The sequence below is a fragment of the Pseudophryne corroboree genome, chromosome 5 (assembly GCF_028390025.1).
Source record: "Pseudophryne corroboree isolate aPseCor3 chromosome 5, aPseCor3.hap2, whole genome shotgun sequence".
NCBI classification, from domain to species: domain Eukaryota; kingdom Metazoa; phylum Chordata; class Amphibia; order Anura; family Myobatrachidae; genus Pseudophryne; species Pseudophryne corroboree.
Window position 1 is genome coordinate 139,764,893 of NC_086448.1, and position 18,953 is coordinate 139,783,845.

The 18,953-nt window shown below is 44.8% G+C and overlaps 1 protein-coding gene across 1 annotated transcript in view; it reads left to right on the forward strand.

Moving 5' to 3' along the window:
- The window catches only part of ITGB8 (integrin subunit beta 8), a 243,159-nt gene that overhangs the window by 72,318 nt on the left and 151,888 nt on the right, over nucleotides 1-18,953 (forward strand). The window contains exon 2 of the mRNA XM_063921754.1: nucleotides 10,130-10,215. Coding sequence (XP_063777824.1) covers nucleotides 10,130-10,215 — 86 coding nt within the window. The remainder of the gene's footprint in view (nucleotides 1-10,129; nucleotides 10,216-18,953) is intronic.

The window sequence follows — 18,953 nt, forward strand, 5'->3', positions numbered from 1 at the left end:
GACAAGGGTGTCCCTCCTGTGGTGGTTGCAGAGTGCTCATCTTCTAGAGGGCCGCAGATTCGGCATTCAGGACTGGGTCCTGGTAACCACGGATGCCAGCCTGCGAGGCTGGGGAGCAGTCACACAGGGAAGGAATATCCAGGACTTATGGTCAAGCCTGGAGACATCACTTCACATAAATATCCTGAAGCTAAGGGACATTTACAATGCTCTAAGCTTAGCAAGACCTCTGCTTCAAGGTCAGCCGGTGTTGATCCAGTCGGACAACATCACGGCAGTCACCCACGTAAACAGACAGGGTGGCACAAGAAGCAGGAGGGCAATGGCAGAAGCTGCAAGGGTTCTTCGCTGGGCGGAAAATCATGTGATAGCACTGTCAGCAGTATTAATTCCGGGAGTGGACAACTGGGAAGCAGACTTCCTCAGCACGACCTCCACCCGGGAGAGTGGGGACTTCACCCAGAAGTCTTCCACATGATTATAAACCGTTGGGAAAAACTCGACAGGTATTGCGCCAGGTCCAGGGACCCTCAGGCAATAGCTGTAGACGCTCTGGTAACACCGTGGGTGTACCAGTCAGGGTATGTGTTCCCTCCTCTGCCTCTCATACCCAAGGTACTGAGATTGATAAGATGGAGAGGAGTAAGCACTATATTCGTGGCTCCGGATTGGCCAAGAAGGATTTGGTAACCGGAACTTCAAGAGATGCTCACGGAGGATTCGTGGCCTCTACCTCTAAGAAGGGACCTGCTCCAGCAAGGACCCTGATTGTTCCAAGACTTATCGCGGCTGCGTTTGACGGCATGGCGGTTGAACGCCGGATCCTGAAGGAAAAAAGGCATTCCGGATGAAGTCATCCCTATCCTGATCAAAGCCAGGAAGGATGTAACCGCAAAAACATTATCACCGCAATTGGCGAAAATATGTTGCGTGGTGCGAGGCCAGTAAGGCCCGACGGTGGAAATTCAACTGGGTCGATTCCTACATTTCCTGCAAACAGGAGTGTCTATGGGCCTGAAATTGGGGTCCATTAAGGTTCAAATTTCGGCCCTGTCAATTTTCTTCCAAAAAGAACTAGCTTCAGTCCCTGAAGTTCAGACGTTTGTAAAAGGGGTACTGCATATACAGCCTCCTTTTGTGCCTCCAGTGGCACTTTGGGATCTCAATGTAGTTTTGGGTTCCAAAAGTCACATTGGTTTGAACCACTTAAATCTGTGGAGTTAAAATATCTCACATGGAAAGTGGTCATGCTGTTGGCCCTGGCCTGGGCCAGGCGCGTGTCAGAATTGGCGGCTTTATCCTAAAAAAGCCCTTATCTGATGTTCCATTCGGACAGGGCGGAATTGAGGACTCGTCCTCATTTTCTCCCTAAGGTGGTTTCAGCGTTTCACCTGAACCAACCTATTTGTGGTGCCTGCGGCTACTAGGGACTTGGAGGACTCCAAGTTGCTAGACGTTGTCAGGGCCCTGAAAATATATGTTTCCAGGAGGGCTGGAGTCAGGAAATCTGACTCGCTGTTTATCCTGTATGCACCCAACAAGCTGGGTGCTCCTGCTTCTAAGCAGACTATTGCTCGTTGGATTTGTAGTACAATTCAGCTTGCACATTCTGTGGCAGGCCTGCCACAGCCAAAAATCTGTAAATGCCCACTCCACAAGGAAGGTGGGCTCATCTTGGGCGGCTGCCCGAAGGGTCTCGGCTTAACAACTTTGCCGAGCAGCTACTTGGTCAGGAGCAAATGCGTTTGTAAAATTATACAAAATTGATATCCTGGCTGAGGAGGACCTGGAGTTCTCTCATTTGGTGCTGCAGAGTCATCCGCACTCTCCCGCCCGTTTGGGAGCTTTGGTATAATCCCCATGGTCCTTACGGAGTCCCCAGCATCCACTTAGGACGTTAGAGAAAATAAGAATTTACTTACCGATAATTCTATTTCTCATAGTCCGTAGTGGATGCTGGGCGCCCATCCCAAGTGCGGATTGTCTGCAATACTTGTACATAGTTATTGTTACAAAAATCGGGTTATTATTGTTGTGAGCCATCTTTCAGAGGCTCCTCTGTTATCATGCTGTTAACTGGGTTCAGATCACAGGTTATACGGTGTGATTCGTGTGGCTGGTTTGAGTCTTACCCGGGATTCAAAATCCTTCCTTATTGTGTACGCTCGTCCGGGCACAGTATCCTAACTGAGGCTTGGAGGAGGGTCATAGGGGGAGGAGCCAGTGCACACCAGATAGTCCTAAAGCTTTCTTTAGATGTGCCCAGTCTCCTGCGGAGCCGCTATTCCCCATGGTCCTTACGGAGTCCCCAGCATCCACTACGGACTATGAGAAATAGAATTATCGGTAAGTAAATTCTTATTTTTTTTCTTTTGGGGAACGTTTCCATACTTTGCGATCCACGTGGACTACGATTGGAACGGTAATCTGTGCTGAGCGAAGCGGTAGCGGAGCGAAGGCACCATGCCCGAAGCATGGTTAGCGAAGCGAGCCATGCGAGGGGACGCAGTGCACTAATTGGGGTTCCCAGTCACTTTACGGAAAAAACGACACCAAAAAAAGTTTAAAAAAATCATGTCGACCTTTTCATGTGTCGACCTTTCATGTGTCGACCATTTTCACGCGCCGACCATGTGTCAATGTCGACCATGTCAATGTCGACCAATAGTGGTCGACCTAATGACTGTCGACCATAACATGGTCGACCATTCATACCGGAACCAATTTGAGTATACAGATGATGATACTGATAAGCATAGGCAAATGCAGGGATGGGGTTTCCAGAAACCTCAATCATGCACAGGTGAATTAATGTATTTTGCTTGGTCAGTAATTATCTGACATGCTTCCACAGACAGAAATCCAGAAAACATGTCCTGTGGAGTGAATTTATTTTTAGAGTTGAAAATCACTGCTGTACTCTGCCCTCTTACCTTGTTTTTTTTAATTATATTCTATTATTACTGTATTTGTTTCCAATATTAAAGTGCCACAGAGTATGCTGGTGCTACATAAATAAATGTAAAATAAATCCATAATAATTAAAGAAGCTCTCCCTGTGTTTCATAGAAGTTACTAGAATGTTCTCTGTATTCTTAATTGGTCTCTAGATCATGGTATGCACTCAATACCCAGGGAGACATTGTATTTGATTATAATTCTTAAAAATAGCATTTTATATATCCCTTGAGCTGTGTTAGAGCCATGGCCATGGTAGACAAATCACGCCCGGCCCATTGGCCAGGCTGTACTGTAAACACTCTCCCTCAGTTTTATCATCCCAGGTTGATCTCTGCAGCAAGGTGGCACCTGTGATGTTGAAAGATCTTTTTTTCCTTTCATAAAACCACAGTGGTATTGAGAAAAACAAAGCCAAACCTTTGTAGTCCCGTTCTCATTCCATTGGCACAGCAGTACTCGTTAAACTGCCTGAATGTGTAACTGCCACTGGCAATAGAGCATCCTGACCTGTAAGTGCAAGGAGTCAAGTTAAAAGCTTATTATTTAATTCCACTTGAGGAAGTATTAGTACATTTAGGCTTTGTGCACACTGCTTGGACCTTTACTATTTATTTGTGTGAAACTTTATACTCTTCTTTTAAGAATGTCTATTGTGCTGCAAATTTACCAGTGCAAATGTTAGCACAAGAACAGGTTTGTCTACTTTGTATATAGATAATGGTTCTTATCCAAGAACACTTGGTGTTACTCAGATCATATTATGTCAATGTGACTGGTACAGTATACTATACATATAATACAAATATGTTTATATGCAGAACAATCTACTCCCTGTAGCAGGGCTGGGCAAGGTCTGAATAGTAACAAGTGAGAGAGGGTCTCGCAACTGCCTCCCTGTTTACCCCCCCCCCCTCTTCCACCCCCCACACACACACATCGCGGAACACTGCAGCCAGCGGGTGGTACAGCGTGACATTGCCCACAAAACGGGACTGTCCTGATTATGATGCTGAGATGTGTCGTTCTCCAGTGGCTGGAGCCCATTGCATTACCTGTCCCTTAGCTATAGCAATAAAGGGGCTTCTCTGTTTAGAAGACCAGATACTGCATCAGGTGTAGTGATTTAGTAGAGGTAAAAACAACAAGCAGCTACTAGTATAGTAACCAGAGAAAGCTACATATAATTCTCCTTCATTATTCTCTATTACTACTTTCTTGATTTTTTTAGTTTTACAAATATCCCATTTGGAGGACCTAAAGACTGTCTAACAGTGAAGGAGAATTATATTGGACTACAAAAACACAACTATACAAATAAGACTTTCCTCATACTTACCTACTTCTTCAGTCACATCTGGAAACCTGGAGAGGAGACACAGCATGTCACTCTGGGGGGCGGTGCCGAACTGTCTCTTCATTAGCCCCCAACACTGGTAAAAATCCGCGATTCGCGGGTCTGTGGTGAGGGGCAGGGATAAAGGAGAAATTTCTGTTATTTAGCCCCACCCATTTACACGGCCCCACAATTGTCGGTGATTATTACACCATCCTGCTCGCTTAGCTAGGAAGCGGGCAAGATGCGAGAGAGTTGCCTACTCTTCTGGGACTGCAGGAGACTACCCCAAAAATCTGGAGTGTCCTGCAGCTTCCGGGAGGGTGATATGTATGACTTACGTTTGTGGCACCAGAGCATACTTAGGGGTCTATTCATGAAGCAGTGAAAAGAGTAGAGAAGTGAACTAGTGGAGAAGTTGCTTATGGCAACTAATCAGTGTTGAAGTAACATTTATAAAGTGCATGCTATAAAATTCTACATAGCAGCCATGGGCAACTTCTCCACTGACTCACTTCTCCACATTTTTCACTGCTTCATGAATAGCTTTTTTTTTTACTTTTTAGAAATTGTTATTTTTTTCAATGATTGAATTACAGTAGGTTAAGAAGCTTTGTTTAAAAAATATCCAATATGATTTTATTTAAAAATGGTCGATCTGTTGAACCATTGGTGATGGAACCATTTTCCCAGCAGCTGCTTCTCTTTGCAGCCGTCAGATGGCCACAAGGAAGGTGAGGGATGCTTTTTCACATTTCCTCTGCTGCTGCTAATCTCTGCAGCCATGGGGTGGGGAGTGCTGCCGGGCTGCCCTAGCAGTGATCAACTGCACAGCTTGCACTGGGGAGAGGGTCCCAGAAAGCAGAGGGATCTTGAGGTCGCTCTGATAGCGGCAGCTGCAAGAAGATTCTCGTAAATCAGCCGCGCAGTAGGATTTCTGACTGGTCGCATCTGATGCAACCGCTCCAGAGACAAGTGGTTAAGATGCTCCGGGTGATTGTAAGATCCGTTCATGTACACTGGATCCACCGACAGAGTGGCTAATTTAGTAAATATGTACACTTACCAGTCGGCCAGACATCACAACTTGGCGGGCATTTGAATTTACCCACCTAGCTGTGACGTCATTGTCGGTGGTTCCTAGGGCCAACATATGGGCAGTCGGCGGGTCAGCCGTAAATAGAACCAGACATGCCAATATCTCTGCCAGATATACCTGCATCGGCTGTGCTGTGCTGCAGGGGCGACAGTGATGTCACAGCTGGGTGGGCAGATTCGTTCACAGACATGTCAACCGAACACACGCAGATAAACTACTGATATCGTTTGCCGCTTGAACAAACAATATATCGTTCAAGTGTGTACCCAGCCTAAGGCTGCAGGGTGCGTGTCTGGAGCATTCTCTGGAAACTATATGCAGTAGCGCTACTCGCTGCAGGGTTCCCATTCCAGGCACCCTTCAAGCCAAATACATGTGACATGCCAAGTCCTGGGTAATGGCACCGCATGTACACCCCTAGTTACAACTCTGCATTTCTTTTACTCTAATTACTTCACTAGTAAGCAGTTCTCTTTACTTCTACAGCTTGTCTACTTTTGTATTTAAAGTTTGTCTCAGCAGTAGCAAAGATTATACTTTACCATTCATTATTTTAAATACCAAGTATTTTTACAGCAAATAAAAAGTGATGCACTTATGATACAAGAGGGGATCCGGACTACCTGTCGACATGCATTAGGTTGACCCCATATGGCTGACAGGTAAAAGGTCGACACTGTAAAAAGGTTGATATATGAAAGGTCGACGTGTTCAAAAAGTCAACAGATTCATATGGTCGATATGACAATGGCTGACAAACATGGTCAACACTTTTTTTTAAAAACATTTTTGGACTTTTTTCCATCCTTGACTACCCATATTAGAAATCATAACCTTTAGTAACCTTGTGGCGAGTGAAGTGAAACACAGTGCCTGTAGCGTGGTGAGTAAAGCAATCCCCGAGGGGACGCGTGTCAACAAATGATGGTCCCAGATGAAAGAGCTATCCAAAATACATAAAAAAGGTGCGTTGACCATTTTTGTGTCCACCATTGCCATGTCGACCTTTTGACCATGTCAACATTTTGTTCGTCGACCTTTTAACCCTGTTAACCTTTAGTTCATGTCGACCTTTTCCAGTTTTGACATTTTGTCAGTGTTGACCATATATCAACCTAATGACTGTAGACCTAATGGATGTTGATCTTTTTTTTCATCACTTATCGTGTCTTTTTCGTGACTTTTTTTTTTCTCGAAGTATGTATCATTTTTTTAAATTGAAAATGTGATTGTAATAAAAGCCCAAAAATGCAATAATATTGCAATCTACTTTTCGGTGGTTTTATTGCATTTTGAAAAAATTTAATGAAGAGCGCATACTCTGTTTCAGAGCCGGACATGCACAGTGAGTTCCTTGGTGGCGTTCAGCACATACCTGACCTACAGCAGAAAATGATAGCTATTTTACTAGGGGATACTATAAGAAAACAATGAAGGGGGAGGGAACTTTTAGTAAGACAATGCTATTGGTTATTCAAATGACTGATCATAAAATCATGTCACTAAGATGATCTTCAGTAGTGCCTGCTGCTTACTTACAACAAAACTAATGAGTCTCACAAACAAAAAATGTATATATATATATAGAGAGAGAGAAAGAGAGAGAGATTTTTATATAAATATAAATTTATAAGTATACATATATAGTAAATATAAGTACATTTTCAAACTAGTTTAACATATATATATGTATAATTTTTAAGAAAGTAATAATTGAAGCATATACTTTAAGTAAAAAGAACACATTTTACCGGTGTAACTACAAGAGCAATCATGGCCTATTGCAAAACTCGCCAGTAAAAATTTGGCGAAAAATAGTTATGAAAAGCTTTACACGAAAAGCCAATGATACATAAGGTTCCCATTCACTTTCAATAGAAGTTGGAAAAGTTTGAAAAAAACTGAAAAGTATAATTTAGTGGGAAAAAAGATAAATAATATTGAAAAACTTACATACATTAAGACGATGCTTAAAAAAAATACGAAAAGCATAGAAAAGTGAAATTTATCTCTCTTTTTTAATGCAACTAACTGTTGATACATCAGGCCCAATTCCCTGCCATAGAAAACGATTAAGTAATATTTTTAATGTATTTGCAAGAAACCACCATAAAATGTTATGTGTTTGATATATTCTATTTCAATAAATTGCATATTCATTTTTTTTACAAAGGCTGTAACAGTATATTTCCTTCTTGTTGATGTAAAAGGGTGTGTATGTTTTTATACATAACAGGACTTTTGCAGATTATTAAGAATAATTGGTTTTTAATCTCATTTTATGCTGGTCACACATTGTGATATCTCAGCAAATATTTGACAACTGGGGGTAAATTTACTAAGGTGGGAGATTTTTAGAACTGGTGATGTTGCCCATAGCAACCAATCAGATTATATCTATTATCTGCTAGAAGCAGCTAGATAAATGGTAAGTAGAATCTGATTGGTTGCCATGGGCAACATCACCAGTTCTAAAAATCTCCCACCTTAGTAAATTTACCCCCTGGTTACCAGCCCATCAAAATTATGGAACAACATAACATTGATGTCAGCGCCGGCAGCTGTGCGCACCCTAAGGCTACGGCCACACATAGCGGCCAAGCGGGTCCCACTGAACGGGACCCGCTTGGCCGGGAGGAGGGTTTTGTGTGCACACGGATCCTGATCTGCATAGGCGTCCTGCATAGGCGCCCATGAGCAGTCTCCTTCCGGCCAGGCGGGTCCCGTTCTTTTGGCCGCTATGTGTGGCTGTATCCTTAGGGTGCGCACAGCTGCCGGCAGTGGCCCTACCCTAATACATACCTCCCAACATGACCTTCTTCAGGAGAGACAGAATGCTCTACTCCTAGACCTCCCTCTTAATTTATGATTGCCATCACCTATGGTGAAACACCTTTCTTATCCATTAAGCTATTCAACACAGGTACCAGCAATCCTAAATTAAGAAAAAAGTCCAGAAGCAGAGCATTTTGTCCCTCCTGGAGAGGGTCATGTTGGGAGGTATGCTAATGGGTCAACACTTAAATTGCTCCGTTGGGGCGCCATCTAGTGCCCGCTGGAGCACAAAACACTTGAATTTCCCCCATAGAGGTGAGGAGCAGCGTTAGCCTTTTATTATATAAGATTGTTCCACTGTCACAGCTGGGGTATCCGTTCACATGGTCGACCATGTTATGGTCGACAGTCATTAGGTCGACCACTATTGGTCGACATTGACATGGTCGACATGGACACATGGTCGACACATGAAAATGGTCGACACATGAAAGGTCGACACATGAAAAGTTCGACATGAGTTTTTTTACTTTTTTTCTTTTGGGGAACTTTTCCACACTTTTCGATCCACGTGGACTACGATTGGAACGGTAATCTGTGCTGAGCGAAGCGGTAGCGGAGCGAAGGCACCATGCCCGAAGCATGGCGAGCGAAGCGAGCCTTGCGAGGGGACGCGGTGCACCAAAAAAGTAAAAAAACTCATGTCGACCTTTTCATGTGTCGACCTTTCATGTGTAGACCATGTGTCCATGTCGACCATGTCAATGTCGACCAATAGTGGTCGACCATAACATGGTCTACCATTCATACCGGAACCCACAGCTGGTAGGGCCTGAACACAATAGCAATACCACAGATGTATCCAATCAGCTGCATCACAATCGGGCATGTTGGTAAATCTGGATTATGTCTGGGCAAATTTCTGAAAATTACTAAAATTACATGAGATCTAATTTACATATTGAAGAAAATTATTAGATGTCCTTTTATTTAAAGTCACTTTTATTTTAAACAAGTAGTAACACCATAGTTGCCTACTCTCCTGCATTCTTCAGGAGACTCCCTGAAATAGTAGCAATCTCCCTGACTCCCTGAATAGTCCAGCAATCTCCCTGACTGCACCTTATCCCTATCATGTAGCTGTTACATTCTTGGGGGTGGAATTAGACGTGAGCTCATCAGTGCCATTTCTGTGCATTGGTTATAAGGCACAATGGGACAGATGTATTAAGCTGGAGAAGGCATAAGGAAGTGATAAACCAGTGATAAATGCAAGGTGATAAACACACCAGCCAATCAGCTCCCATATGTAAATTAACAGTTAGGAGCTGATTGGCTGGTGCATTATCACCTTGCACTTAACACTGCTTTATCACTGGTTTATCACTTCCTTATGCCTTCTCCAGGTTAATACATCTACCCCAATGATCCCTAAGGCTCCATGCATTTTAAATAAGGGTTCTTGTGGCCACTTACAGTATACAGAGCATCTTGTAAAACACAATACATGAACAAACCCTGTAAAATATCAGTGTCTTTTCTTCAACAAGTAGATCTTACTAACTTTGGGGATCATTTACAATTGGATGTAAGTCATTTTTATGACACGCCTCCCAGATGTAGCAGTACACGTCCGCGCTGATAGGTGTGACTTTCACATCTCCCTGAAATGCTTTTTCAAAAGTAGGCAAGTATGGGTAACACAGAGTTACAAATGTAGAATAAATGATGCTGATTTTATACAGGAGACTTGTGTGGTAAAAAGGAAAAAGAGGTTTTTGCAATCAAATGGATTTAATTTGTCCAGTTAAGTTTAGACATTGTAAATATATTATTGGTTGCTATGGACAACATCACCTTTTATGTATGTCAGTTTTCACAGTTTCTGTCAATGTAACAGGTGCCCTTTATACAAATAAACATCATGCTGTACATTCATATGCGCTCTCTTTCTCTTGCAGCCGAAAACAAGTGTTCCTCTGCAAACACATCTTCATGCACAAAATGCCTTGCGCTTGGCCCTGAGTGTGGATGGTGTACTCAAGAGGTGTGTTATTTGTTTATTCATTATTTACTGGAACGTACAGAAATATGATTAACTTGTGTTTAATGTATTTTGGCAAGGGACACTTGTGATTCCATGTAACAAATATTGGGCTATATTATCCTCCTGCAGTACGAGATTGAATGAGTTTGTGTGTTTTCTCTAACGTCCTAAGTGGATGCTGGGGACTCCGTCAGGACCATGGGGTTTAGCGGCTCCGCAGGAGACAGGGCACAATAATAAAAGCTTTAGGATCAGGTGGTGTGTGCACTGGCTTCTCCCCCTATGACCCTCCTCCAAGCCTCAGTTTGATTTTTGTGCCCGGCCGAGAAGGGTGCAATCTAGGTGGCTCTCCTGAGCTGCTTAGAATAAAAGTTTAAGTTAGGTTTTTTATTTTCAGTGAGTCCTGCTGGCAACAGGCTCACTGCTACGAGGGACTTAGGGGAGAGAAGTAAACTCACCTGCGTGCAGGATGGATTTGCTTCTTAGGCTACTGGACACCATTAGCTCCAGAGGGAGTCGGAACACAGGTCTCACCCTGGGGTTCGTCCCGGAGCCGTGCCGCCGACCCCCCTTGCAGATGCCGAAGTTGAAGAGGTCCAGAAACAGGCGGCAGAAGACTTTGTCTTCATAAGGTAGCGCACAGCACTGCAGCTGTGCGCCATTGTTGTCAGCACACTTCATACCAGCGGTCACTGAGGGTGCAGGGCGCTGGGGGGGGCGCCCTGGGCAGCAATGTATTATACCTTTTTTATGGCTAAAATACATCACATATAGCCCTTGAGGCTATATGGATGTATTTAACCCCTGCCAGATCTCACAAACTCTGGGAGAAGAGCCCGCCGTTTTAGGGGGCGGGGCCTATTCTCCTCAGCACACGGCGCCATTTTCCTGCTCAGCTCTGCTGTGAGGAAGGCTCCCAGGCTCTCCCCTGCACTGCACTACAGAAACAGGGTTAAAACAGAGAGGGGGGGCACTTATTTGGCGATATGATTACATATGTGAAAATGCTATAAGGGAAAACACTTGTATAAGGGGTTGTCCCTGTATAATTATAGCGTTTTTGGTGTGTGCTGGCAAACTCTCCCTCTGTCTCCCCAAAGGGCTAGTGGGGTCCTGTCCTCTATCAGAGCATTCCCTGTGTGTGTGCTGTGTGTCGGTACGTGTGTGTCGACATGTAGGAGGACGATGTTGGTGAGGAGGCGGAGCAAATTGCCTGTATTGGTGATGTCACTCTCTAGGGAGTCGACACCGGAAGGATGGCTTATTTAGGAATTACGTGATAATGTCAACACGATGCAAGGTCGGTTGACGACATGAGACGGCCGGCAAACAAATTAGTACCTGTCCAGGCGTCTCAGACACCGTCAGGGGCTTGTAAAAATGCCCATTTACCTCAGTTGGTCGACACAGACACAGACACGGACACTGACTTCAGTGTCGACGGTGAAGAAACAAACGTATTTTCCTTTAGGGCCACACGTTACATGTTAAGGGCAATGAAGGAGGTGTTACATATTTCTGATACTACAAGTACCACAAATAAGGGTATTATGTAGGGTGGGAATAATCTACTTGTAGTTTTTCCTGAATCAGATAAATTAAAGTGTGTGATGATACGTGGGTTTCCTCCGATAGAAAATTATTGGAGGTATACCCTTTCCCGCCAGAAGTGAGGGCGAGTTGGGAAACACACCTTAGGGTGGATAAGGCGCTCACACGCTTATAAAAACAAGTGGCGTTACCGTCTCCAGATACGGCCGCCCTCAAAGAGCCAGCTGATAGGAAGCTGAAAAATATCCTAAAAAGTATATACACACATACTGGTGTTATACTACGACCAGCAATCGCCTCAGCCTGGATGTGCAGCGCTGGGGGGGCTTGGTCGGATTTCCTGACTGTAAATATTGATACCCTTGACAGGAACAATATTTTATTGACTATAGAGCATTTTAAGGATGCATTTCTATATATGCGAGATGCGCAGAGGGATATTTGCATTCTGGCATCAAGAGTAGATGTGATGTCCATATCTGCCAGACGATGTTTATAGACACGACAGTGGTCAGGTGATGCAGATTCCAGACGGCACATGGAAGTATTGCCGTATAAAGGGGCGGTCCATCGGACCTGGTGGCCATGGCAACAGCTGGAAAATCCACTTTTGTTACCCCAAGTCACATCTCAGCAGAAAAGGACACAGTCTTTTCAGTCTCAGTCCTTTCGTACCCATAAAGGCAGGCGGGCAAAAGGCCAGTCATATCTGCCCAGGGTTAGAGGAAAGGGAAGAAGACTGCAGCAGGCAGCCCATTCCCAGGAACAGAAGTCCTCCACAGCTTCTGCCAAGTCCGCAGCATGACGCTGGGGCCATACAAGCGGACTCAGGTGCGGTGGGGGGTCATCTCAAGAGTTTCAGCACGCAGTGGGCTCACTCGCAAGTGGACTCCTGGATCCTACACGTAGTATCCCAGGTGTACATTGGAAATTCGAGACGTCTTCCCCTCACAAGTTCCTGAAGTCTGCTTTACCAACGTCTCCCTCCGACAGGGAGGCAGTATTGGAAAAAAATTCACAGGCTGTATTCCCAGCAGGTGATAATCAAAGTACCCCTCCTACAACAAGGGAAGGGGTATTATTCCACAATATATTGTGGTACTGAAGCCAAACGGCTCGGTGAGATCTAAAAGATTTGAACAATTACATACAAGGGTTCAAATCAAGATGGAGTCACTCAGAGCAGTGATAGCGAACCAGGACGATATGGTGTCACTGGATATCAGGGACGCTTACCTACATGTCCAAATTTTGCCCTTCTCACCAAGGGTATCTCAGGTTCGTGGTACAGAACTGTCACTATCAGTTCAGACGCTGCCGTTTGGATTGTCCACGGCACCCCGGGTCTTTACCATGGTAATGGCCGAAATGATGATTCTTCCTAAAAGAAATATGGACGCTTTCCTGATAAGGGCAAGGTCCAGAGAACAGTTGGCGGTCGGAGTAGCACTATCTCAAGTAGTTCTACGACAGCACGAGTGGATTCTAAATATTCCAAAATCGCAGCTTTTTCCGACGACACGTCTAATGTTCCTAGGAATGATTCTGGACACAGTCCAGAAAAGGATGTTTTCTCCCGGAGAAGAAGACCAGGGAGTTATCCGAGCTAGTCAGGAACCTCCTAAAACCAGGAAAAGTATCAGTGCATCATTGCACAAGGGTCCTGTGAAAAATGGTGGTTTCTTACAAAGCGATCCCATTCGGTAGATTTCACGCAAGAACCTTTCAGTGGAATCTGCTGGGAAAATGGTCCGGATCGCATCTTCGGATGCATCAGCGGATAACCCTGTCTCCAAGGACAAGGGTGTTTTCTTCTGCGGTGGCTGCAGAGTGCTCATCTATGAAAGGGCCGCAGATTCGACATTCAGGACTGGGTCCTGGTGACCACGGATGCCAGCCTGAGTGGCTGGGGAGCAGTCACACAAGGAAAAAATTTCCAGGGAGTGTGATCAAGTCTGGAGACTTCTCTCCACATAAATATACTGGAGCTAAGGGCAATTTACAAGGCTCTAAGCTTAGCAAGACCTCTGCTTCAAGGTCAGCCGGTATTGATCCAGTGGGACAACATCACGGCAGTCGCCCATGTAAACAGACAGGGCGGCACATGAAGCAGGAGGGAAATGGCAGAAACTGCAAGGATTCTTCGCTGGGCGAAAAATCATGTGATAACACTCTCAGCAGTGTTAATTCCGGGAGTGGAAAACTGGGAAGCAAACTTCCTCAGCAGGCATAACCTCCACCCGGGAGAGTGGGGACTTCAGCGGGAAGTCTTCCACATGATTGTAAACCGTTGGGGAAAACCAAAGGTGGACATGATGGCGTCCCGCCTGAACAAAAAACTAGACAAATATTGCGCCAGGTCAAGGGACCCTCAGGCAATAGCGGTGGACGCTCTGGTAACACTGTGGGTGTACCAGTCAGGGTATGTGTTCCCTCCTATGCATCTCATACCAAAAGTACTGAGAATCATAAGAAGGAGATGAGTAAGAACGATACTCGTGGTTCCGGATGGGTCAAGAAGGACTTGGTACCCGGAACTTCAAGAGATGCTCACGGAAGAACCGTGGCCTCTACCTTTAAGAAAGGACCTGCTCCAGCAGGGGCCTTGTCTGTTCCAAGACTTACCGCGGCTGCGTTTGACGGCATGGCAGTTGAACGCCGGATCCTGAAAGGGCATTCCAGATGAAGTCATCCCTACCCTGGTCGAAGCCAGGAAGGATGTAACCGCAAAACATTTTCACCGCATTTGGCGAAAATATGTTGCGTGGTGTGAGGCCAAGAAGGTCCCTACAGAGGAATTCCAACTGGGTCGTTTCCTACATTTCCTGAAAACAGGACTGTCTATGGGCCTAAAATTAGGGTCCATTAAGGTTCAAATTTCGACCCTGTCAAATTTCTTCCAGAAAGAACTGGCTTCAGTGCCTGAAGTTCAGACGTCTGTAAAAGGGGTACTGCATATACAGCCTCCTTTTGTGCCCCCAGTGGCACCTTGGGATCTCAATGTTGTTTTGAGTTTCCTAAAGTCACATTGGTTTGATCCACTCACCACTGTGGAATTAAAATATTTCACATGGAAGGTGAAGATTCTATTAGCCCTGGCTTCAGCCAGGCGTGTGTCAGAATGGGCGGCTTTATCATATAAAAGCCCTTACTTAATTTTTCATTCTGACAGGGCAGAATTGAGGACTCGTCCTCAATTTCTCCTTAAGGTGTTTTCTGTTTTTCACATGAACCAACCTATTGTGGTACCTGCGGCTACTAGGGACTTGGAGGACTCCAAGTTGCTTGACGTTGTCAGGGCCCTGAAAATATATGTTTCCAGGACGACTGGAGTCAGAAAATCTGACTCGCTGTTTAGCCTGTATGCACCCAACAAGATGGGTGTTCCTGCTTCTAAGCAGACGATTGCTCGCTGGATTTGTAGTACAATTCAGCTTGCACATTCTGTGGCAGGCTTGCCACAGCCAAAATCAGTAAAAGCCCATTCCACAAGGAAGTGGGCTCATCTTGGGCGGCTGCCCGAGGGGTCTCGGCTTTACAACTTTGCCGAGCTGCTACTTGGTCAGGGGCACACCCTGACTGAGGAGGACCTGGAGTTCTCTCATTCGGTGCTGCAGAGTCATCCGCACTCTCCCGCCCGTTTGGGAGCTTTGGTATAATCCCCATGGTCCTGACGGAGTCCCCAGCATCCACTTAGGACGTTAGAGAAAATAAGAATTTACTTACCGATAATTCTATTTCTCGTAGTCCGTAGTGGATGCTGGGCGCCCATCCCAAGTGCGGATTGTCTGCAATACTTGTACATAGTTATTGTTACAAAAATCGGGTTATTCTTGTTGTGAGCCATCTATTCAGAGGCTCCTTCGTTGTTATCATACTGTTAACTGGGTTCAGATCACAGAAGGTACGGTGTGATTGGTGTGGCTGGTATGAGTCTTACCCGGGATTCAATATCCTTCCTTATTATGCACGCTCGTCCGGGCACAGTATCCTAACTGAGGCTTGGAGGAGGGTCATAGGGGGAGGAGCCAGTGCACACCACCTGATCCTAAAGCTTTTATTATTGTGCCCTGTCTCCTGCGGAGCCGCTAAACCCCATGGTCCTGACGGAGTCCCCTGCATCCACTACGGACTACGAGAAATAGAATTATCGGTAAGTAAATTCTTATTTTTGCATATAATATGGAAATGTTAGCTATACACACTGACGTAACTACCAGGGATGTGCAGTGAGCAGGGTCGGACTGGCCCACAGGGGTACAGGGAAAACCATCGGTGGGCCCCACTGCCTGAGGGCCCACTCCTTCCTCTAGGGATCAGGTTCCAGACTGTGCACTTGTATTATACATGGTAGATATGTTGCATTACACTGGACTAAACTATTGTGTATTTCAAAACTATGTGGAGGCTGGCCACACCCCCTTTGTAGGCTGGCCACACCCCTAATTATGGGCCCCTATCACTGCATTCCCCCGGTGGGCCCTTCGTACCCCAGTCCGACACTGGCGGTGAGGTCAATTTCTCAGGAGGCACTGGTTAGTACCAGAGCCAGATTTACACACAGTATATGAGCCAAATGGTTCATCTCGGCATTATACAAAGGTGCAGCAGTATAAACTCCTGGAAATTTGGTGGGTTTTGTTCATAGATGGGCGGAACAGATAATACTTTGGACTCCAGAGATTTGACTATAAAAATGATTCTAATAATACAAATAAGATATTTTTAACATATTCTTTGTATTTTTCCATATACTTTATACAGTCAAAACTCTGGCACAAACATTAGTAAGGCTCTGCCTCACCCCACCGCACGTCACTGGTACCTACCACAGTTGCCAGGGATTTGGCTGCCCGGTCTCCCTCTTGCACACAGTCATGCATGTAGCGATCAGACAGACAAGTCACATAGGCACGGCCTCTGTTTATCCACTGCATGCTGCTAGGCCATGCCGCTATCCATGAAGCCACACCCCTAACCATATGGCCACACACCCTTTCTAAACGGGTTCATGGGATTGGCTTTGCTGGTGGAGATGGAGGCTGTAGTCCTCTGTCTCATTTCCTGGCTGATGTGCTGGTCACTGCAAGAGGTGAGAGGAGTTTGGCCGGTCTGGGCTAGAGCTCTTGTTACGCCCCTAGCTGCGCATAAAGGAGGAGCAACATGAAAGAAGGTGATGCTTGTCTTGTTTGCTGTCCATCACGATGGTGAGATCCACTCCACAGTTTGTTGGAAGAATTGGAAAGAGAATACGCTAAATAAGGCTTAGTACAATGGTAGGATAAGAAATACCCAGAATGCATCCCAATCCTATAAACTGCATTATGCAACAAACGTAGCAGCTTCACGTAACAAGACCGTGTAACCAGGTGCTGTCTAATATACTATGCCATATACTGTAGGCTAGTGCATACAAGAACAAAAATAACCTGAACTTAACTATAACATGACTACAGTACAATAGAGGCTATTAATGTTTGACTAAAACATAAACTGCGTACACAATGGAGCTATGTCTGGCCGATTTGCTGTTTCTTAAAGACAAGTCGCCTACATCGCCCAGTGTTTATGGGTGAATGCGCGCTTCCGCCATTTCTACCAACAGTCGCTAGGTTTGATGTGCTGTACATCAAACCTAGCGATATCCTCAATTGTGATCTTGTTTATGCTAATAAAAGACGGAACATTATTGTTCCGTCCTTCATTAAACTCGTTCCCGTGTGTTCACTCAATCTGGGCTCAAGAGCATTAATTCCAATGTCGGAACAAATGCCCATCGCTCCAGTGTGTACCCAGATATAGTGCTGAAGATAGCAGGTTTCTAAAAGATCTTTCTGTGTGAGTACAGCAGTGGTGGCCTTTGAACTGGTGGACCTATTAAGAGGGTCAGAAAGTCATCAGGCACTTACTACTGTTTAGTATTTTCCACAGGATTCCGAATGGATGTATATCTAGTATTGTCTGGTTCAAAGGGGGAGGTGTATCAAACCCTCTAAAGAGGACAGATGGAGAAGTATTGCAGCCAATCAGCTTCTGGCTATCATTTTATAGAATGTACTTGATAAATTATAGCTGGTTGCTATGGGCAACTTCACTTGTCCACTTTAGAAGGTTTGATACATCTCCTCCATATTCCTCCTCCATATTATCTTGAATAATGTAGGTGCATCACGTATCAAATGATGTCTGTTCCTGTGATAACAAGCTCCAATTGGTATAACTACCCTGGCAGCCATATATTAGTAGCAAGCATCTTACTGTCTCCTGGATGAAAGATCTGCAAATCTTGGCCCAATGCTTGCAGTGACAGTATTGTTTTTCCTGTAGCTTTAACAACAGTCTTCCCATTAGTGGCTGTGAAGGAGTAACATTTGTATCTGAGGTTGGTGTGCTCCTTGGATGTTGATGTTCTAATTGTGGATTACCACTAGTGCCAGATGAGTTTGTAAAAAAAGACATTTCACATACTGGGGCAGGTGTATCAAGTCTATTTTCGAGAAACTTTTGTGAAAACGGCACTTTAGCCATGGTTTTCGTGTTAATTTATATTTCACAATATATACAGATGAGTCCTTCCTCCTTAGCTCTGCTACTCGCGGCAATCGCAAGTAGATTGCCACGACTAGTGTGCCTCCCGTATTCCATAGGAGCGCGTGCCTGTGTACGCTCTCTCAGACAGGTCACAGGTAGGCGTGGCAAGTCACAATTGCGACTAGTGCGCACATGCAACCTGTTTCTGGTGAGGGAAGACACATCTGTATATTAAATTGTTAACACATTAGATATCACAAATCTCTGCTACGGAAATGTTGAAACTGTAAAAATATCTGCAAAAGAAAAGGATTTTTAGTTTCAAATTTGGCATAAAAATACATGGAGGAGCGGCATCTTTCTCATCCCTTCGCTCTGTGTTCATCCTCCTCTCCCAGCACAGAAACCAATGTAGTGATGATCTATTTTGATGGTACCAGAATATTGTCAGATATTTTATAGTTCCCTACCTAATCTATACACCCATGTACTCTAACTTTAGCTAAACTTAACACAGTCCTCACTAGTCACGTCACTGCCCATTTTAATTTTATCACTTGATACCTTTCATTTATTATTTGCTGTTTCCAGTTCCATCAATAAAATTAATGAAAAATATTTTCCCCAAATAACCAAATGAACTTTAAGGGCGGGAT